This window comes from Pezoporus occidentalis, unplaced genomic scaffold (assembly GCF_034315485.1).
Source record: "Pezoporus occidentalis ecotype Australia unplaced genomic scaffold, CSIRO_AGI_Poc_V1 ctg31, whole genome shotgun sequence".
NCBI classification, from domain to species: Eukaryota; Metazoa; Chordata; class Aves; order Psittaciformes; family Psittacidae; genus Pezoporus; species Pezoporus occidentalis.
This window is the reverse complement of record NW_026915052.1, coordinates 1,825,906-1,848,845: the sequence shown is the minus strand read 5'-3', so window position 1 is coordinate 1,848,845 and position 22,940 is coordinate 1,825,906. Positions and strand designations below refer to the sequence as shown.

The 22,940-nt window shown below is 44.6% G+C and overlaps 1 protein-coding gene across 1 annotated transcript; it reads right to left on the bottom strand.

Moving 5' to 3' along the window:
- Positions 1 to 1,298: 1,298 nt before the first annotated feature.
- On the bottom strand, positions 1,299 to 22,361 carry HHIPL1 (HHIP like 1). The gene is made up of 9 exons (XM_062627886.1): positions 22,059 to 22,361; positions 15,441 to 16,087; positions 13,062 to 13,205; positions 12,498 to 12,826; positions 10,507 to 10,633; positions 9,487 to 9,632; positions 6,388 to 6,469; positions 4,524 to 4,606; positions 1,299 to 1,914 (listed from the first exon to the last, which is right to left on the bottom strand). The coding sequence occupies exons 1-9, from the start codon at positions 22,320 to 22,322 to the stop codon at positions 1,313 to 1,315; spliced, it is 2,424 nt and encodes an 807-aa protein (XP_062483870.1). The 5' UTR covers positions 22,323 to 22,361; the 3' UTR covers positions 1,299 to 1,312.
- Between the last annotated feature and the right edge of the window lie 579 nt (positions 22,362 to 22,940).

Here is a 22,940-nt window from a genome sequence, read left to right as displayed (position 1 = left end):
CACTTTATACTTCATAAGAAGCAGGGAGACAGTGATATTTTTCTGACTGTCTGGTTTTGTATAGTGAAGGTGTTCTTTAATATCAAAAAATACTTAATAAGTATATCAGAAAGTTCAGAAAAAATACTTAAACCAAGCTTATCTACTTTATACATCAATGTTTTAGGCTGAAGAGAACAGTTAATCAGGGAATTGAAGTAAATATCCACAGTAAGAGCTTTACATACTAGGTTTTGCTTGTGGACTTTTCTGGATGCACTAGTCATTTTACATTTATTCTGTTTTTCCCATGTTCACATGTAAGCAGCAAGATAAAACCTATCCTGATTACAACAGGGAAGAAAAAACCCTAGGCAAAATGCTATCAAATGCAGAGAGACCACAAAAGGAGAACACGTGTCCTCAATCATCACGCAGGTGAAAAACACATTTCAGACAAAGTTACTCGTGTTGCGTTTTTTTATATCCTTTAAAACGAGGTAAATGTTACCAGATTATTGCCCCAGTGCATTACCTCTTGTCTAGTTATTCGCACCTGTGAAAACTGAGTGCAAAAACATGTTGGCTTCACAATGTTTGGGGAAGCGAAGAAACATGTACAACTATCTTCAGGGTTAAACTGGATAACAATCCTGTTCATGTAACAAAGGCCAGATTTTCTTTTCACTTAGGCTAGTGTAAACTGCAGAGATATTTTCCAGGCAGTATGCAATGACTTTTTCTAATTCATCTGATTTTGCTTGGACACAGTCACCTTTGATGACCAGTAGGCCTATACCAATAAAAAGCACATCAGAGGAATCACTTTCCTTTAAACTAGTGCATGGAAAGTTAAAAAAATTAATAAAATCAACTTTTGTATTCTGCAAAGGAAGGCACAGATTTATGCATAGTTAAAAACCACCACTCAGGAGCTGTGGGTGGCAAAGCAAGCCAAGCAACACAAACACTTCTGCAGGAGTGATACAGGGTCATTTGGGAATCTGTTTTTGGCAAAACATTGGGAAGCACAGCTGGGAAATGCTGTATTTCAGAAAGGGAAAGGGCAACAGGATGCATCTCTTTTCTGATCAATATTGGCTGATGTTTGGGGTAGAAACGCAGTGCCTGCCCTCATCGTACTCAAGTCACTGCTTCATTTTACTTTTTCTTTCCCTCCAAGACAGATGCATGGGGATGAACATGAAGAAAACCACAAGATTACTTCAAACACATGCAGCATCCTGAAGGCAGGGCACACCCTCCTCAACACTGATGCTGGTATAGGGTGTTGGGCAAGAAAGTGACACGCTCCAGTCCTCCAGCTCCTCTGTCACCAGTCTGCCACCTCCTCCCGGCTGCACACCACACCAGCATCCTCCTCATGGGAGCAGTTGTGCGTGCCGATGTCGGCATGGGCACACTCCAGTAGCGTCTTCTCCTGCCCGGAGCACTGGACATCATCCAGGAGAATGCGAAGGGAGGTCCCTTCCCCGAACTCTGCCTTCTTGCTGGCCCGCATGACGTAGGGGAAGCCCAGCTGGCGGCACACCACAGCGGCGCCGAGTGAGCTCCAGCCATCGTCACACACTGTGCCCCATTCTCCATCAACATAAACCTCCACCCGGCCCCAGCTCTGGCCGCGGTTCTGCTGCTGCATCAACCGTACGGCACCATTCTGCAGTGGTGGGGCCGTGCTGGGGGGCTTCTTCCTGCGCTGTCCTCTCCTCTCTGCTCCCTTCCTGGGCTTGGAGGCCCTGCCACTCGGTGCCGGTGTAGTGGATGTCCTGCTTCGGTTCCCTGGTGGTGGTGGGACTTGTGCCACCCAGTCCTCAGATGGCATGCGGGGGGTTCCGGGGTTTGGCCTGCCACTCTGTGGGGCCTCGGTCATGGCCTTCAGCCGGGGACGTGGTGTTGGTGTCTTCATAATCAGCTCTGTTGGGGAAAAACAAACAGAAAACCATCAGTCTGTCACTCTATGGACAACATGTAAGGACAACTACATAAAACCAGCACTGATTTTTGACTTACTTGTTTCTTGGAATTTGCTTACTTGATCCTGTTGAGAAGTGACAGTGCTCCCGGTGAACCAGTATTCCCAGCAAAAAATGTCGGCTGCTTTTAGTTAGCAGACAGGACTGCAGGGCTTAATGCCAACAAGCAAGCCTCTTTCAAGAAGGAAACTCCAAGCAGTTTATTGGCAAAACCTCAGCCTGGCCATTAAAGTGTGGGCACTGGAGTTTCACAGTCAGAAGCGGAGTTTCCCACCATACCCTTCTCCACTGCTGAAAGCATGTTGAAGACAAGCACTGTTTCTGCCCTTCTCTTCATTACTAATGATTGGATCATTACCAGACAAGACCGCTGGCCTCCCCACTGGGTCAGATGTTTTACTGAGAGGAGCTGAAATCAGGAACATTCAAAATAAATTCTCTCTGGCAACTGGAATGTGCAAAGGGAACGGAGTTGCCAGGACAACACATAAAACAGGATTTGGAGTTGTGTTTTTTTCTTCCTTACAAAAAAAAACAAAATAAAAGTCTTGAACTCTGAAGAGCTGAAAATTCTTTGCTGTCAGAGTTTCCAGGCGTTACTGGACTTGCTTATTCACATGCGCTCTATTTTTAGCATAAAAATAAGTTTTTCCTTGTCAGAAAGAAGCAATTCAGAATTGTTCAGAATAACAATCAACTGAGCTGAGAAGTGTCAGAGACATCATGACTTTTTGAATTATATCCTAGATTTACCCGTTCTCATTCATCATGTGCTTTGTAGTACTGAGACAAGGGAAAAATATGACTTTCTTATTTGTGCTTAATACCTGTTGTCCCCAAAAGACAAACCCTTGCAGTGGTCCAGTTTTTCCAAATGGCACTCTATGGAGATAAATTGTATTTGTGGCATGAAAAGATTTCCCTTCTTTGGAAAGTGAGGTTCTGAAGGCAACAAATAGATATGAAAACCCTACCTGTGTACACCTCAGTTGCTGCAGACTGATCTGGCAAAGTAGTTTAAAATCCTGGAATCCATATAATGGTATATAGGACTGCATGAAAGCTAATAGTCATCTGGGAATGCTTTTCACTTCACTGAATCAAGTTGTTATTATATATTACTCTTCATTAAGCTATTTATTAAATATACTTCCAGCAGATGCACTTATCTTGCTAATGCAAACCACATGCTTTGGTGGTTCTATTGCATTCATACTAAACACTACCCAAAACAGCAAAATATTTACAGTTACACATCCTCGCTTGCATGCTTCTGAATCAAATTTTTCATGCTTGCTTTTCACTTAAAAACGAATTTAGTTCTTGAGACGCTTAGCAGAATCTCTCCCACTGTTTCTAAGTTTTACTTTATGATGAAAACTACCTTGTAAACAAATCCAAAAGATTTAGTTATATGTACAGTTTAAAAATCTGAACTTAGGACTTGCATAGAGAACAATGCATAAGCAGAGACAAAAACTGTGGAACACAAACCAGATAACTAATGTTTGGAAACTGGATGCGCAGCTTGCAAAGGAGAATGTTTCTGAAGATGTGGTGAGTGCTCAGACATGTCAATAGTCAATAATTAGCCTTAGATCTTGTTCCACCTTAAAGACTTAATCTTGCAAGGTGCTGAGTGCCATAATTCCTACCTGAAGTCAAAGCTGTAGGAACTGTCAGTGACTCAAATGCAGCGTAAGATGATGAATGTTATTAAAAATTAAATCATGTATTCTGCCATTTGAGTTCCTACAGTAATAGTAATTTCATGACAAAGTTGTTAGAGTGCTTCCTAGGTACTTATGTGCGTAAACAAAATGCACAGGGGAAAAGAAAGATGATGCTGCCTAATCTAATTTTGAGATCCTAATACTGTATTTAAGTTTTTGCACTTAACACAAATAGTACTTATCTTGCTGCAGATTCAGCAACATCATTGAGTGCTCCAGATTTAGCAGTAAAATACTTAATTTAGTATGAAGCAAAAAGCCCTGGAGGGTTTGGATAAGCCAAAAGTTCACCTGAATGGCTGATCTCTTCAAGTTTTTCAGGAGTGTTTTGTCATCCCATATTCTCTCACTTACATCTAACAATGATTCAGCTCTCATCTTGCTCAATGAGCTATTTCCCAACCCTTTAGCCATCATATCCTTCAGCTCCTGAAGTGCTCCTCACTACCTGAAGGAACAGCAAAAGATCACTTATCATTGAAAAGTGCCATTGAGCACAGAGAGTATCTCACTATGGAAACAATTACAGAGAAACCAAGTTGGTGGGTAATGAAACAGGTATCATGTAGCATGGAAAAGGGAAAAGGGGCAGAAACTACAGAGAAGATTTCACATAGCCAGGAGAGGGGAAATATGTTATGCCTTATTTGAACTGACTCTTCTGATCCAAAAGCAGCTGGTAAGAATTAATTTTGAGGATACTCTGAAGAGTGAAGTTCTGGGTGGTCTCCACACACACAGAGATAGTACGAGCCTGGAGTTTGTATTTACAGCCAGCTAACATGCACCAATAATAAACAGTGACAGTGACACTCACTCTCCTTTGGCACAAACTGGATGCGCTTGCTTTTTACTTTCACTGGCGATGGCTCAATTCGGCATTTTCCTGGTGGTGCTCTCCTGCAAGAAAAGGGACACGTAGAGTGCACAATTAGTTCCTTTCTCCTGGCACTCAGAGTCTTTACTTCCCATTGTTTTTCTAAGAATGTAATGCTCATTGGGAAAAAAAATATGTCTGTTTAAATGATCCATGTAATCTCTTACAGTAGAAAACATAATTAAACAATCACATCTCTGCATTGATCAAAGTCCAAATATTCACAAGGAAGTGGAGTCCTCTAGCTGTGTTTTCACTTGCCATTGCTGAATCCATTAAGGAAATAAAACATTGGCAAGTTCAAGCATCACAGAAAGATTAATCAAACTGAAAATAAAAATTACAACTGAAAAAAAATTATAAAACGAAAAGAAAAGTACAGTATACGTTGAACATCTGACATAAAGGTCACGTGTATGCAAGTTTTCCGACTGTCTGTCTTCAGAGAAGCAAAATAGCATGCTATTATTCATATATAAAGCCCAGACAAAAGGCTAGCTACTACTAAAGTAGTACCAAAAATGCATTAGTTTCACAAAAGAGCTCCGTCTCCTACAGAAATTCCCTCTTAGTATGGTTTGCCATGGAGGTGTAGCTCACTTCTGAGAACTTACATCCAGTTTATCGTCACTTTTCCTGTCTTGTTAATCTGCAGACTTCTTCAGTATTCAGAGGTCTTCAAACTGGTTCAAAAATGCATGGTGTTTGCATTTGGAGGGTGTAACTCCTTTGTAATTAGGATTGTTTGCCTTTGTATTTCTGTGGAAGCCAAGAGCTTCTCTCTCTACTACTGACACATGGATGTTCCCTACTTTTATGATTTCTTTCTGTACTCTGCACATGAAAGAAACTTCTTTTTAAACTTAGGACTTGGTTTTGACTTCTGCTTTAATTTTGCAAACCTTGCGTAATAACGGCCTCTTAATACACAATTTACAGGAACTCTGCCACTGTGTTAGATAATGGAAAATGCTCCTGATAGAAGAGTGTTAGAGGAAAACATGCAGCAGCTCTGAGGGTTGCTTAACTTTGGAGTCTGGTTCGGACATAAAACCAGACAAGTGGTTTTATTCAAAGTGCTCAGATAGCTAAAGCTGTAAATGTAATCCATTGAAAACAAAAACAACGTAAAAGCTACAAAAGTCTTACTCTCCATGTCTGGCTGAAAGTAGTTTGGTGTTTAGCCTACAATAGTAACGCTTAAAAACAGTTATAAATCTTCCCATGAAACACAGTTATTCCCTGCCTTGCCCAGTCTCAGATACACACACAGGATCCAGAAGGTTTAACAATGGTCTTCTTTCCTTGTCCAAGACATTTTCCTCTTTGAAATACAAAAAATAATGTACTTTTTTAATTAAGTTCTGGTTTGTGCAAGAAAGCACTGCAGGTCATGCTGCAGGTCAGCTTCCTGTGCATGGGACTCTTACAGGAGATGCAGCTGGCTACAAAGGATGGAGGGGAACTGAGAAAAAACACCTTGAGGAAAAACTGCCTCCTCTGGGGCACAAATCTAGAGAAACTTTGCCTGAGAAGGACAAAACACCCATAAAATCTTCCCTTAGCTTTCAGGAACAAATTTCCCAACCCATATAACACCAAGAGGCCCTATAACAAGTGTAGACTCCCACAACTGCAGGAGCAAAGCAGACCCACAATGGGTTGCTCCAGCCATTCCTTGATGAAGCTTCACAGAAGGGCCCAGCATAAGAGGAGAGATAGTAATTCAGTCAACATCATTCATCACATCCACATCTGGACACACTGCACCACACTCAGGCTTTGCAACAAGAGCATCTCGTACCTAGAGGTGTCCACCACTTTGTACACCACTCCGTGGGGAGCCGTGGCACTTGGTACGCCGGTGGACATGAAGTAAAGCTCCCCTGAGGAAAAAGATAAAAAGCAAACAGACACAGCCATGAAAACTCTCCATAGAGCTTCTGTCCTGTACAGCAAAAAGGCATCAACTCTGCATCACAGGTCAGAGAGCATCATGAAACATGGGACCAATGTGGGGATCTGTCTACCAAAGGAAATGAGTCAGATTTGTGTTTGGGTTTGTAGTGAGAGTTCATCTGCAATCCAGTGGCATAAAATACACTTAGTGAGTGGGAGCTTTTACATATTGTCATGAAGTATTATTTGGACAAGTTTCCACTGCGGGTCATCTCAGTCTGATCTGCGCCCTTTAACTTCTCTAATGCAAAACAGCCAAACCCTGAATTCCCTTTCTCAAAATGAAATGAAAGGAAATTAAGAATGATCACACTGTCTTCTGCTCTTTTGAATGAAGTGCTTCTTTGGGGTGAATTACAGGAGAACAAGGTTTTGCTTTTGCTTTCTCTAGCACACTCACAAAGTGAGGTATATCTCACACGAAAGGCATTTGGTTCATCACAGCTCTGTCAAGCCACATGGGTAGGGCTTGGCCTTCATCCAAACAATATCCGCCACCATTTATTTAACTTATTTTCTCTTATCTGCATTTCTATCCTTCTGCTCCCATTGTGCAGGTGACACCAGGATAAGCAGTCCCTCTGGCAATTTCCTTCTGCCAGCTCAAGCTCTTGAGCAGTGCAATGAAAAGAACTGGAAAGAAAAAATACACTTCCAATATTTTTTTTTAAAAGGAAAAAAAAAGAAGAAGAAAAAGAAGCAACAGAGAACTGCTTAGTAAGGCAGATTTCTTTGGGTGTCCTATGGGTACCCCAATGGGAAGAGGGGAAAGAGCAGAGGGGTCAGAGTGGGCAAAAGAAGGTGTGGGTAGTTGGTGGCAGTTGGTGCTGGCTGCTGAGCCTCTCTCCTCTTCCCTGCTCTCCTGTGCTGCCCTGCGCTGAGCTCCTCCATATGTTCCCAGCATCCCAGCAACCCCTGGGTGGTTTCTTCCTTTTTCTGGTGAGCTCCATTAACCAGAGCAGGCAGCCTTGATGCAAACAGTGGTGGGAAACACTTGTCACTGCATCTTATGGTGCAGTGATGGGTGGTTTACATCCCACTCCTCTTTCCTGGAAATTACCAGGCAGAAATATGGATGCTCAGGCCATGAAGCACGCAGGCTGTCACACGTGTGCCCCACACACATAGCACAGTGCCTGGGATGTCCCCGACACGTTCAGCTGCCAGGGGATGGGGCTGCTGGCTTTATGATGGCTGTGCACCGAGCCAAAAATATAGGTGTCCCCAGCCACATAAACACATCCAGTGCACCAGCCACATTAACATTCATCAGAGCAACAACCCCAAAACCAAACACTTCTGTGAAGAAAAGCTTGTTAAAACAAACTTGTAAAAGACAAGCTGTGTAAAACCCAAGATTCACATCACACCATAAAGGTGCAAGAGAAGACTCTTCACTGCAGATAAAGCAACTTCCCTAAGCTGTTACCAACAGACTTTTTTCCATTATAATAAAGCAAACACAAGGCAAATAACTATGTCTGAGAACAGACTCCTGCCCCAATTTCCACTCAGCATTACTGTGCTTGTGCAAATCACAAAAGCACAGGACAGAAGAAGGGTAGCAGGGTTTTAGCCCCACTTTGCACAGGCTCTGCCCACTGGTGCAGGATGAGGGCATGAGCAAGGGCTGCAATTAACGGCTTGATACTGCACTTAGCAGCCCTCTGAATTGGCATAAAGCTGATTTAAGCTAAGTTATTCTGATTTTAGGGTAAGACAGCCTTCTCACCACAGCACTGTGAAGCAGCTCTAACTTCCATGAACATTATCCATTAAAGGAAATATATTTACCTCCCCAAAAGACAAGAATTCCAAAGCCAAACTTTTGAGCTAATACTTAATCTGGATGATTTGCATTTACATGATAAAATTTGCATTTATATGGCATGCAGTGGATGTTTTGTCTGTGCGTCATCCACACCTAATGTTATCTGCAGGAAAAACAGATGTTTAAAAAATGGGGCATTCTGGACACAGGTGCTTGTGACTATGAGCCAAGACCTCCCCACAGCAGGGCAGAACATCAACTCCTGCATTGCCAAGTCACACATGAGGCTAGCTAGCAATAGGACTAAACACTGCAAGGTTCATCCTGCCGCCATCCCCAGCCAGGGGCTGCACACTGCCTGCCCCACTGCAGGGCTGGGCAATTAACCAACCCTTGTATGACCAAAGGGAGAGGCCACCAGCTTTCCCTCCATCCAGGACTCTTTATTTTCTCCTTTTCAAATCACAGCATCTCCCTTCTAGAAAGAAAATATCTCCAGTCTTAAAAAATATAGCTTTGCAAAGCTCCACTGAGACTGCATCCTTCAGCCCTATGCAAGGCAAAATCCCAGCTGGCACTAATAAAATATGGACTTAAGCAGACTTTTGCAGATGCCTACACTTGAGACATAGCATAGGGTTTTCATTCTGCTTCTCCTCAAGAGGTACAAATATTCCAGGCTCTGGTGAGTGGGTTCATAATTACTGTTCATTACCTCTGCCTCCCTGCATCTATTAAAACCACTAACAGCCTCCTTGACTAGCCAAGAGGCATAGACTTTCTTTCTCTTGGGTATCATCTTCTCAGGGCCTGCATTCCCAAAGGCATGGAACCTTGAGGTTTCTTTTCTAAGCTGTGCTTTATTGTATTTGCTCCTTTGTTCCCAGCCCTCCCAGAGGGTAGGCATGCGGGTAACAGCACACCCAGCCCCAGTGCCGAGGGATGTGCCTCTCCAGTTCCCCCTGCAGGCACTGCCTGGCACACTGGCCTCAAAATTAGGGTTGCAACTTTGGTTTGGTATTTGGGAGATGCCTTTTAAAGACTGAAGGGGTCGTGCTCTGCCTCCCCACCATAATCTACCCCCCAGGAGCCCTCTCTGACCCCTTCTCTGGTGTTTTCCTCGGAAGAGAAGCAACAAGCACACCATTCAGAGTAACAAAGTTAGAGGATTACCTGCTTCATCTTCAGCAAAAGAGATTATGTATTGGTAATAGTTATTGATAAGCCCAGGGAACATGCAAGTCTGTCCCGTCCCCATGCAGATTTCACTGTACCGCCACTCTCCAGTAGCACGATCCTCCTTCAAAGACATCAGGCGTCTGCAAGGCAAAAGAACACTTCCACAACACAACCAAGAGTATCATTTATGAACATTAATGAGGACAGCTGGAAGGATCTTTATTGGTTCCTACCCACATCAGCTGCAACAGGAACTGCAGGTCCTCAAAAGCAAAGGATAGCTAATATTAAAACAAGTATATGCCCACACAAGACCCTGTCTCTCTAGGGCAACACAAGCACATGAAAACACAATCGGGGAAGGTTTAAGGGATATCAGACTACTGGGGAGGAGGCAGATGCTGCCAGATACACAGAGTGCCTGGCCTCACTGCAGCTCTGTGACCTCTCTCGCGCCCAGGACCAATGTATCACACAGGGCAGGCAGCGCAGGCACTGCAGGCAAGAGACCTGGGAGATGCAGATGTGGCAAAGGCAGAGGAGCTGGGGGGAAACAAGGCAGTCTCATGCCTGTCTCACCATAGGTCTTCACCAGACTCACTGCCAAACAATGTAGTTTTTTTCTTTCCATTTCTTCAGTGTCTGGAAACATTGCATCAAAGCATCGGGGGGGGGGGGCGGGGAGGGGGGGGGTAGGATGTATTTGAATGCTTTTTTACACCACTTCCAGTACTTTAAATGAACATTATATCATTGCCTTTTTATTTGTACTGGCACAATGTAGATCAGCGACATCGAGGGCTGCTGGAATGCACAGCACCATGGAATAAGGGTTATGTAAAACATGCCACGTGAACCCTCTGGAATGAGCAGTCAGGCTTTGCATGGTGCTTCCAAACAGCAAATAGCAGCATGGCCTCAGTTGTTAGACTGCATGTGCACTTACAGGTGTAATATCACTGGAGGAGCTTGGCTGAGGGCACAGCTCAGCAAGTATCTGAAGTATTTACTTACCCACTCATAAAATCACCAAATATGTACAAGCCATTCAGGTTTGGAGACTCACAACCCCGATAGACATAGCCTCCTGTAACTGATTTCCCCATTTTGTGTGGGTATGCATAAATTGGAAGCACATCATCTGTAGGAGAGAAAAGATCTGTGACTTTGTTTTACACGATGCAGAACAGCTCTTATCTAGACAGGTGTGAGACCAGCACAATACAAATGGAGTCATATTTAGTTTGATTTTCACCTTTTCAGAACCATGTTTGATAGGCCTGCCCAGCTGGCTCTGCTAACCATAGCCAAGCTAGCTAAGTGAGATTGGTCAGTGTTTCATTTGCAATACAAGCTGAAGCCCTGGTAAGCCCAAGTGCCGTCTATCACCCAGACACCTCATTGTCCTCCTGAGCCCTTCTCCTCTCCCTACAACCCAGCTCTGTTAGTGCAGCTTCTGGCCCATTTCTACAGGCTGCTGGTTTTGCTACGAATTTGCAGGTTTTTCTTAGGGTCACTGCACCCATGCAGAGACGTTTGGCCAATGCAGCTTTGTTTTAGGGGTGAAAGGGCAAAATAGAGAGAGGTAACTCCAGACTGCAGGCACTGATGAAAAGATACGTCAGATGTCAGCACAAATAGCTTCTGTTTCTCTGACACAGAGGAGCTTAACCTGAAAGGACCATCAAATATTTATGGTATGGTGCAGGCAAAATGTAGTACTGGTATATTCATTGTAAAACATAAAACACAAGGCAGAGGCAAAACAGAGGGAGATGCCCTGATTTTGACAGTCTCCATTAGATGCTTCTTCCCCTTTCTTTTGGAAATCCTGGTATCTCCTCGTGGTACTCACCCTTCCTCATGTTGCCGGTGTAGCAGATATGCTTCAAGTAGCAAACCCAGCAGCTCTGCCAGAGAGGAACCTGCACCAGGGGCACTTCATCTAAAGCAGGTGTTTTCTACATTTCAGCTGCACTTACCGTTTTAAAGGGGCTGTGACATTTCACTGTTCTAACAAAAGCGTCTCTAAAGGCATCAGAAATTGTTCTGAATCCCTGGAGATGCCAGTAAAGTGCCTGCCATGAATGCTCACGCAGGCACTGTCACACAGGAGAGCACTAAATGGGCTCTCCGACAACTGCTTCAGCAAAGGCGGTGCAAAAAATCTGCTTCCTGTGCTCCAAATTTCTATAAAGAACAATCACTGCCACTGTACTTGTAGCTAAGTTAATAAAAGGAAGGAAGTCAAACTAAGTTAATAAAAGGAAGTCAAACACCACCACGTAGCACATAGAAGAGAAAAAATATCATAATCTTGGCTAGTGCAAATCAGTGCCAGCCTACTGCACCCTGAATATCAAGGGAGATGCTCCAGCACAAGATGTGGTCACATCAGACCTTGCAACACAATACAGCCTGACTTCACACATGCACTGGAATTTAGCCAGCCAGCAAATACCCTGCACCCAGGTTTTAAAAGTTAAAAGAAAGCAATAAAGTTTTCCTTTTTGGCATAGCTAAAAGAAACAAAAATACACTGCACACTCCTGCCTGCAAAGCAGGCAGTGTGTATACTGTTCGACCAGCTTACACAATATGTTTCTTTCTTTTTAAAAAAATAAGGACACTACTTTTGAGTCATGGAGAAAAATACAATTGCTCCAAATTCTTCTCACTTCTGCAGGGAAGCTTATTGTATGTGGAAAACATTAAATTGCTCCCCTAAATCACAGAATCACCATGGAATTTGACTAACACAGATCACCTAGAACAGCAGCTAGCGTGTTTCCTTTTCTTCCTAACTCAAAAATAGTAACATTTGGACTTTCGATATTTATTCCCAAGTCAGTTTCCTTCTAGCCTGAGACAATAGAGGTTTACATCTAAAAAAAAAAGTATGTTTTCCATCAGGCAGCCAGGCTCTGAGGGCAGGAATTAACAATGACAGTGCAGAAAACTGCACAGTGGGAGGCGCAGTTAATTTGGAGAGCACATCTATTTACCCATTGAAGAGTTGGTGCAAAGCTTTTTATCGTAACAGCTGAACCCTTCCCTCGCCCTCCAGCCGTAATTTTTCCCTTTCTCCACTATGTCAATTTCCTCGTATTTATTCTGCCCCACGTCCCCGCAGAAGAGCCGTCCTTTCCCCTCCTTGGTGTGAGGCTCGCCCCGATCAAAAGAGCAGCGCCACATGTTTCTCACTCCATACGCGTAGATTTCAGGGCGAGCCTTGGGATCATTAAGAAAAGGGTTGTCGGGAGGGATTCGGTATAGAGGCCCGCGGTCATTGTTGTTTACATCAATCCGCAGCACTTTGCCCAGCAGAGTTGATCTATATTGGGAAAAGAAAGGAAATGAAAAAATAAATAAAATTAGACCCTGGTTAAACATCAGAGGTGGGTTTTTTGGGATGTCTAGGGTTTCACTGTTCTTCTTTTGGAAAAGACAAGTCTTTCAACATCTCTGGAAAAACAACCATCTCAACAACTGTAAGCCTTCAAGCAGCACTGACTTCCCACGACCCACTGCACCATGTGGAGCTGCCATAGGGATGGGTCCACTCTCACTTGTTCTGGGCGTTTCCAAAGGTCCCAAAAGGATCTCCAGCCATGCCTCCATCTCCAGTAAATATATAGAGATACCCATCATCTCCAAAAAGCAGCTCTCCTCCATTATGGTTGGAAGCAGGTTCTTCTATTTCCAGGATTATCCTAAATGAAAACAGGGAGGAGGCATTACCTATTGCACAAGCCCTAAACAAAAGGCAGAGCAACTCCAATGTTGACACACCAGGCACACATTTGTTTTGATGGAAACTCCTCCATATCCACATTACTGCATTTTGCTTAGGCATAGCTGATCTTCTAACTTTAAATAATTCGTACATACTTTCCGGAGTACAGAAATACCAAGATGAGCAATAAGGAAAATCTGGGAAGTCACATGACAGAAGATATTTTTAATTAATCATACTTTTCTTCTGATTCTTCCTTCCCCTTATTAAACTTTTTTTTTTTTTAAGAAAAGCCATCTCAGATTAAATCCAATTATAAACTGCAAGAGAAAGGACTCCTGTCTGCCTGTGCATCTGTGCAGCATTTGGCACCATCCTGATAGGTGCTTTCAAGACAAACCTAAAACTTTTCAAACCTTAAGGAATAGTTAAATTCTTAAAGAAGAAGAATCCTTAAATGATAATTACACAGGACTTCATGAATTTAAAGAGTGGTTAAAAGGAGCCCCACCAACAAATTAACATTTTGACAAAGGTTATTCAAAGCAGTACCAACAACCTTTACCTTAATTTTGAATCCAAACTGACTCTTATGTTTATTTCATACACCTGGCACTCCTTTCACGGTAAGAAAAGGGTGAAATACATAAAGTATTACTTTATAGAAAGGTAAAGCCACAAATACATGCAGTGGTGGTTCCTAGGTATAATAATTAAAGTTTATTTTACTCCAGCTTCTAAAGCAGTCCGGATTTCATGCTGGCAGTGCCTCTTAATAGCTGAAAAACCTAATTAGAATAATCACTTATCCACCTCATTTTTAGTTAGTTTTTTTCCCTTCTGAAAGTACTGATAGCTACAATCATTATCAGATTGCAATTTGTGGGAAGGAATACAACTATGTAATTACTGTCTCCTGCTGCTAAATGTCACCACCTCTGAGTTAAGGCAACTGTGCACAAGCACACAGACTCCAGCTGCAGGAGCAGGGAGGATCCTATACGGACACAAAGATGAATCCTTCTCAACCTTCCAAAGAAGACAGAATAAAACAAAACACATCAAGCAGAAATCTGTGGACACACAGACACATGCCTTGCTGCTATGGCAATGCACACCACATGTCGGCCTGAGCTCCCTCCTGGGCAGCATCTCAGGGTGAAGTCAGTGGGACCTGTGCCTACACAAGCACAACCGGACCACAATTTTGTTTTCTTAAGCTTTTGCCGTACTAACCATTGGCTAAACAAGTACAGGAAATGTTACAAATGGAGAGCCTGAGGATTTTTTAATAAGAGAGCTCATGGGCCCTGACTCTGCAGGTTTAAGCTCTGGACTTGCTTTCCTGAGGACCATGTTTCAGTTCCCCTTACCTGTTACCTACAGTACTGCTTATACTGTAATTTCTTTATAAATCAGCATCCTCTTTTCATCATTAGGCTACATGCATTTCTGAGCTAGAATCATCCACTGCTGAGTATTTGGAAAGCCCCTAATACAACCCCTCTAGCAAAGCAAAAATATTGACATAATATTCAAGGGTCTCTTAAAACAGTGGTTCTATTATGCGCTTATAAATCTATAGACTTACTACACAAACAAATCTCTTATTATTTGTGCATATTAATGTAGATCAATTGCAAGATCAGACTCAAACGAAATTTCCAATCAAAATGCACTCAGTAACAACATAGTGGCTTGCATTTTATTTGATTTTATATTGAATTAGTAATATCACAGGGTTGAGCTGCCATTCAGATAAAGAAATATGGGCCCAAATCTATCTTCAGTCCATATCATTGAGTTTGTTCATACTGAATTTAATAACCTTTGGGATGAATTTCACTCATGCACTGCAGAAGTCCATTTTAAAGGGTAATCATCACAATACCAAAAAAAGCACCAACCAAAAATCAAATTCTAAAATACTAACCCTAATCAATGTTTAAACAATGCTCAGTTAAATCTGCTGACACAGAAGAACTGAGAGATGTAAATGTTTTATCCCTGAGCACTTGCAGCTCATCCATGAAGGACATGTGTATTCTCTGTCTCAATATGCTAGAAACAGACTTGAACTAATATGCTAACACACCAGAATGCAAGAACAATATTCAGCTAAATAAGCCTCATTCAGTATTAGCCTTTAAAAATGCACAAGTTGCCTTCTGATATCTTACATACATTTGCCAGAGAAACGTGTGTACAATACCTTTCAGAACCATGGTCCAAAGTATTCATGTCAGCAGGAGAAATTCTGAACTCACTGATTCGGATTCTCTCTTCATAATGAACTTGAACTGAATAGTAGACATACACTTTACCATTAAATTTGAATTTAGGATGGAAGACAATACCTAGAAAACCTCTCTCGTCTCCTTCCCAAGGTGAGGTAAGTACGGCTTCGCTAATATTCAGAAATGGCTTTTCAAGCCTGGATCGACTGGGGAGGTAGGTCCACACCAGGCCAACCTGCTCCGCAATGAAGAACCTGTGGGTGCCATCGTTGGCATGCACCATCGCAACAGGATTGCGCAGCCCATTGGCAACCTCCATGAGGCAAAGCTGGAGACAGCCCTCTGCATCAGCAGTCACTAACCCCAGGTTTTGGTTAAGGTTCTGGTTCGCCAGCAGGTGTGGGAAGCAGTAGTCTGTGTCCTCCAAGGACAGGTAGCGGCAGAATTTTGCCACATTATTCTCCAGTGCAATTAACTCTTGGTCTGCAGAGAGATAGTGAAAAATGGAGCGGCATTTTTGCCACACTTGCAGGCAATAGTCTTGGCAAAGTCCTGGTACCGTTCGCACTGGGGTGGAGGGATCCTCGGCATCGTACAAGTGAGCTGCATACGGAGAGCATTCCTAGAGGGACAGAGAAAAAGCCTCAAACAATTTCTTGGACCAGATCTGAAACAGCTGAGCAGCAACACCAATTGGAAAAATTTCATCTTAATTACAACATACATTGTGGTTTATACTGAAGATAAATTAACACAGGAAGACATCATAAAAAGGGGGGTTATCTCAGCATTCACGGAAATGATCTTCAATATTCCTGGTGAAAGCTGGCTTCCTCATGCTGTTACTCATTACTCCAAACATAGCACTAACTCAAGAAAACCAGCAATGCCGCATATCTTGCTACATCACCCCAGTGGACTGTACTGGGGAAAAACAGACTTTTCTCTTGGATACTCTGACTTCTTCTGTGGAATAATGTGCAGATTGATCACAGCACAGAAGCAAAACCTAACAGTTAGCTAAGAAGATTCAGGTCCTGCATCTCCATGACGAGGAGGAAAAAGGAAAGGTCTGCAGGGCCAAAATCTGCAACTTTCATACCTCATCATCTGATAATCCAAACATGCACCTCAAACACAGGTATGATTTGCAGGTTGGAAGGAGCAGGATGAGGATATAGAGAGGAGAAGGATGCCCATCCTTTGTACTGCACAGTGCACCTAGCCTGGGATGCTATCACTGCATACACTGTAATATAAAGGCAGCTAGACCCCATCCTTGCTGGGGTCCTCCTGCCTTTGCTAGTGGATCTTTGCCTACAGACAGCTATATACCTGACTATAAGTAGTGAAATGTATCTTGTAATCATGACACTGGCCACCAAGTTCTGCAGGGAGTGCTCAGGCTACAGGATTTCAGACAGCGAACACCAAACGGCTGTAGTCCAGGCAAAGTCCACCGGCAGCGACTGCAGCTCAACCCTCATTTACGGATGGTGCAGCCTTGGAAATGTACCCAAGGACTGAATCAAGTTGACACAATTCATTGTATTCTCCACTATGAGAACTCCTACCGGCATATTTTCCTTACGTAAAAAGCTGAAATCCAGTAAAACTGTCTGCAAGTTACACACTGGCCAAAAGAACTCAGTTCTGCTTTGGAAGGGCTTTTCCTTGTAATAAGCACACAATATTTTCCAGTTGCAATGCATCTTCTCAACAATCATCTCAAAAGTGCTCTTCAAACAATACAATATGACTCTGTGAAGGCTCAGTCATTTTCATAGGGATAAGTAAATAACTGAGGCAAGAAAGGTCGGAAGAGAAGCTATCCCTTTTGAATAAATTCTGAATTTTTTAATTCCTATCTGGCATTTCACCTAAGCAAAACCAGCTCAGTTAAAAAAAGAATAATAAAAAATAGGGAGCTGTTTCTAAACCTATAGGGAGCTATTTCTTGATGCAGATTCTTATACCATTCAATAGCTGAAAAGATACAACATGTGAGATATTGAAGTATTTAAATTATCTGATAAGTACACACAATATTTAATTTTTATTTTATTTTCCATTACATACCATAATAAACTGAGAGGCCATATAACAGATCATTAGTGTACAATAAGCTTTCCTCCTGGAATGTCAAGTCATTCATTGCAAAATGAAGATTATTATGCGTTCAAATGAGCAGCAATTAATGTACTAAAAAGGAGATTGAGCATGACACAAAACACTGAAATTACACGGGCAGATTGGGTAACGGCACTCAGCTCAGTGACACGAGGTGTGCCAGGGACAGAAAGAGCCGAAGCATTTGCCCATGCAGTTGTTATGACTGAAAAATTGGCCATAGAAGACAAATTGAAACAAGACAGAAAGGGCTTTTAGAAAGGCAGGGCTGGATGGGAGCTCAGTCTGTTGCTGCCTAGGGAGGTTTCACATTCAGAGAGAGGAAGGCCCTTGCTTGATTACTGGGGTGTTCTTGGTTCTCTGAAAGCCTCTAACAAAGCACACAGTGATCTTATGCATTATAAAGCAATGTCCTGGCTTCAGCACTGGCATTAAAAACAGCACAGTGGTACGGTTTCCCTGTCCCTTTACTGCTGTGGGCCCAGCCTCAGGTGTGTTTGAACAGCAATTGTGGATAACTTCCTCCTCACCCCTTACCACATCCCTGGTAGTATACATCTGTTTACAGGAGCATTATGCTGAACAGTGATGTTCAGAGATCCATCACACAGTACACAAGCTTGTGCCTGGGATATTTTCCAGTCATATGTGGAGTATCTTCCAACTTTTACTCCACAAGAGGTGGAGCCTGGTGCCTGATCCTGAATTTCTCTGTTTCTGAAGCAAATGTTGTGGTCCTTCACCCTTCACATCATCTTGTCAGTTCACTAACTCAAAACACCATGCAACTCTACACTCAGACACAGCCCAGCATCAGTAATAGATCTGCATTCTCATTTCTAAATGGCATTGTCTATTCATTCATTTTAATCTATGATAATCAAGGAACTGATGAGCAGATGTTCAGTAACTTTAGTAGAGATGGAACAAGCTCACACTATGAAAGTAACTCATCAGAAAATAAGTGACATGGAGACAAGTTAGCCAAATCCATCCTAATTGCTCCAGGAATTCAGCAGCAACTACTGCTCTGAGGAACTGCAGTCTGAATCTGGACAAACACCCACATCAAACAATGGCTTATCTACTGCTGCTATCAGCCCAAAGAAGGCAATGAGACTCCTCAGCGCTTGACTTTTACATAATCCCTGACATTCCCTGTCCACTTCCACCTGGAAACTCAAGCCTTTAGGCAAGCTTTTCCCCGAGAAGCAGAACAAGGCATCTGCTCTCCCACAGTTTGGTGTCCTGTATCCCACTGTGCAATAATCCACATCCAGACACATCCTGTGAGACCTGCTGCCCTGAGTGTCAAAGCCATGGGGCAGGCAGGGTGTATGTCCCATTTGCAGCCTTCCTCTCCCCCATGGCCAAAGGCATCCTCCCAGCTTGATTCTGGGTGGAGGGGATTTTGGGGTTGGGGGATCATAGGCAGCACTGAGTGAAGGATGTTTCTGGTCTTCCACTTGCCCTTCCACAAGGAACAGAAACAGCACCATGTAGTAAATCACAATTTCAGAGAAGGTAGGAATTCTCACCACAAGTACAAGCCAAGACACTTATCAAAATAATTTGATCACATTTCAGAGAAATCACAAATTATGTGATGTATGAGAGACAGAAGTGTGCTGAATAAGTCAGAGAAACCCACTTATTGATTCAGGTCTAGGATATAAATTGTATATATAACGAATGAAGTTGCTAAGCCACTGGCCATCATATTTGAGAAATCATGGCAGTCAGGTGAAGTTCCCGATGACTGGAAAATGGAAATATAACCCCCATTTTCAAGAAGGAGAATGGATGACCCTGGGAATTACAGACCAGTCAGTCCCTGCTCTGTGCCTGGCAAAATCTTGGAGCAAATTCTCCTGGAAGGCATGCTAAGGCACATGAGAAACAACAAGGCACTTCGTGACAGCCAGCATGGCTTCACTAAGGGGAAATCCTGCCTGACCAATTTGGTGGCCTTCTATGATGGGGCTACAGAACTGATGGATAGGGGTAAAGCAGTTGGTGTCATCTACCTGGACTTGTGCAAAGCGTTCAACACTGTCCCACACAACATCCTTGTCTCTAAATTGGAGAGACATCAATTTGATGGATCGACCACTCGGTGGATAAAGAACTGGCTGGATGGCCGCACACAACGAGTTGTGGTCAATGGCTCAATGTCCAGCTGGAGACCAGTAACGAGTGGTGTTCCTCACGGATCGGTGTTGGGACCAGTCGTGTTTAACATCTTTGTTGCTGACATGGACATTGGGATTGAGTGCGCCCTCAGCAAGTTTGCGGATGACACCAAGCTGTGTGGTTCAGTTGGTACGCTGGGGGGAAGGAATGCCATCCAGAGGGACCTTGACACAATTGTGAGGTGGGCTGATGCCAACCTCATGAAGTTTAACCATGCCAAGTGCAAGGTCCTACACATGGGTCGGAGCAATCCCAGGCACAACTACAGGTTGGGCAGAGAAGAGATCCAGAGCAGCCCTGTGGAGAAGGACTTGGGGGTGTTGGTTGATGAGAAAATGAACATGAGCTGACTTCAGTGTGCGCTCGCAGTCAGAAAGCCAACCGTATCCTGGGCTGCATCAAAAGGAGCGTGACCAGCAGGTCGAAGGAGGTGATCCTGCCCCTCTACTCTGCTTTTGTGAGACCTCACCTGGAGTATTGTGTGCAGTTCTGGTGTTCTCAACATAAAAAGGACATGGAACTGTTGGAACAAGTCCAGAGGAGGGCCACGAGGATGATCAGGGGGCTGGAGCACCTCCCGTATGAAGACAGGCTGAGAAAGTTGGGGCTGTTCAGCCTGGAGAAGAGAAGGCTGCGTGGAGACCTCATAGCAGCCTTCCAGTATCTGAAGGGGTCCTATAGGAATGCTGGAGAGGGACTCTTCATTAGGGAGTGTAGTGACAGGACAAGGGGTAATGGGTTAAATCTTAAACAGGGGAAGTTTAGATTGGATATAAGGAGGAAATTCTTTCCTGTTAGGTGGTGAGGCACTGGAATGGGTTGCCCAGGGAGGTTGTGAATGCTCCATTCCTGGCAGTGTTCAAGGCCAGGTTGGACAGAGCCTTGGGTGATATGGTTTAGTGTGAGGTGTCCCTGCCCATGGCAGGGGGGTTGGAACTAGATGATCTTAAGGACCTTTCCAACCCTAACTATTCTATGATTCTATGATTCAATGATTCTAATGAATGGAAGCAGAGTATTCTGGAGTGCTTGCAATACCTGAACTTCCATTTCATGCTTGCTTGGCCAGAGGTGGGGGTTTGCAGCTTTGTCTGGGCTGGTCATGCACTGAGCTTCTCAGAACATCCCAGTGAATCACTTTCTCACGCTGAAATATTTCACTGATTCTAAACAAATTTTCAATGGCCGGGTTTCTGATGTACATGAGACTTACTCATTGCTTCCAGAGGCAGGAGGAGTGCTTAGCATGCACTGGTAACTGGTTTCCTATCTGCAAATGGACTTTTGGACATCTTCTGTTTTGGGAACATATTCAAAGGTTATTGGTTCCAAAGCAATGTGAGGTGAAATAGAAGTCAAATCTCTGGAAGTAGGTATGGAAAGGGGTTGTTTTTCTCTTCACTCTTTCAGCAACACAAGAGGTACCCTCTAAAATGCTAAGAGCAGGATTTCTGAAAAGCCACTTTGATCCCATCTGAGCATAGTGGACAAAACTCCAGTGTCTGAATGAATTTCAGATTTACACTTGCACAGCACAGAGCTGCCATTGCTCTGTCTCAGGGGCATTTTCATACACACGAGGCCACCACTGATGATCAGGTCAGACACTTTGCTCTGTGCAGACTGTGATCATCCTGTTATCACACCTGGCCACAGAACATCAGCCCTGAGTGGTAATTTCCCTATACAGGATGGTCACCACGGAGGTTTCTAGGCATTGCTCTGGCATGACTCCACACCCATCATTAGGACTGTCAGCAACTGGCACACGCTTAAAACCAACTCAAGATGCTGTAACCTAGTACAAAACCCAAACCACCTCATCCCATGAGGTGGGTGCAACAAGGAACATGTTTTGTGCAGGTGGGTCCCCTCCTGGGTGTCTTCACCAGGTCCTGTGATCCAGCTATGGGAGAGTGAGGGATGTCTGAAAATTGCAATTGCCCATATACCCATCTCAGAGCACTGCTACTCAAAAACTAAAGCAGAGCAAGATCCCCATTCCTGCCAAAGGACAAGAAGTCCACTAGGACACCTGATGATGGACAGTCACTCCTGACAGGGCCCGGAAGCACACGCTTAGGCTGCTGCGCTGATCCCTGATGTACTCATATGTGTGCCAATAGACCCGTGCCTGTGCCCAGGCCCTCATGCCACGGCTGATGCGCCTGTGGGGTGGTCCATATACCCCTGCCTGGGCCTGGGAACTAACGGCACGGCTCACACTCCCTGTGCTATGCAAACCCCCCGCAGCAGCAGCCCCGCCTCACCTGGCAGAGCAGGTCCTGCAGGTGCCCCGCGCAGGCGGCGTACGTGGGCCCGTCGAGGCGGGCGCTCAGGCGGTAGAACCGCTGGAGCAGGGCGCGGTCGCGCCGCGGGTCGCAGCAGCCGAACTCGGCGTAGCGGCGGCAGAAGGCGAGGCCCCGAGGCGGCCGGAACGGCGGCTTGAAGTCCAGGCACTGCGGGTGCGGCCGCGCCGGCCCCAGCGCCGCCGCCAGTAGCAGCGCCAGCGCCGCGCCGAGCACACCATGCATGGCCCCGCGCAGCGCTGTGCCACGGGCGAGCCGGCTGCCGAGCGGCGTGGCGAGGTGTCTGCTGCCCTGCCGGGCTGCGCGCACGTTCGATCGGCCCCGCCGCCTCGCTCCCCCCGCGGCGGAAGGGGCGCGGAGAGCGGCAGCCCCGAGGCGCCCGCCCCGAGGTCTCCCCGGTGCCGCCGGTGAGGTCGGCGCCGCGGACACACGAGCTCTGGGCACCCGCCCGGCAGCGCTGGGCTTTTGGAGACGTTCACCGCACGCTTAGGTTGCGGTGATGGCTTTGGAAAGGCGCTTTTACTTCGTTGCAGCTGGACCACAGCCTGGCAGGTAATTGTCTGTGCAGTCCGCACAGCGTGTCGTGCCGCGGTCTATGGCCCTCCTGTGTGGCACTCTGGAAACAAGTTCCTCGGACCAACTCCACGGGTGCTGGCTGCTGGACTCGGCTGTGCCCTTTAATCTCTTGGTGACCAAAATATGATAGATAATAGCACTTGGAGTTTATAGGGGTGATGGACATATTTAAAACCAAGAAACTTGGCTTCAGTACAGCTAGTGCTTCTACATCCTTCGGCATCCTTTGGCAATCTCGTCCTGGGATAATATTTTGGTTAGATTAAT

Coding starts and splice junctions, on each gene's coding strand:
- HHIPL1 (XM_062627886.1), bottom strand. CDS start 22,322: ATGCATGGTGTGCTCGGCGCGGCGCTGGCGCTGCTACTGGCGGCGGCG. Junction 13,206..15,440: donor TTGGACCATGGTTCTGAAAG/GTATTGTACACA, acceptor GTTTTCATTTAG/GATAATCCTGGAAATAGAAG. Junction 10,634..12,497: donor TTGCACCAACTCTTCAATGG/GTAAATAGATGT, acceptor TCTCTCCTACAG/ATGATGTGCTTCCAATTTAT.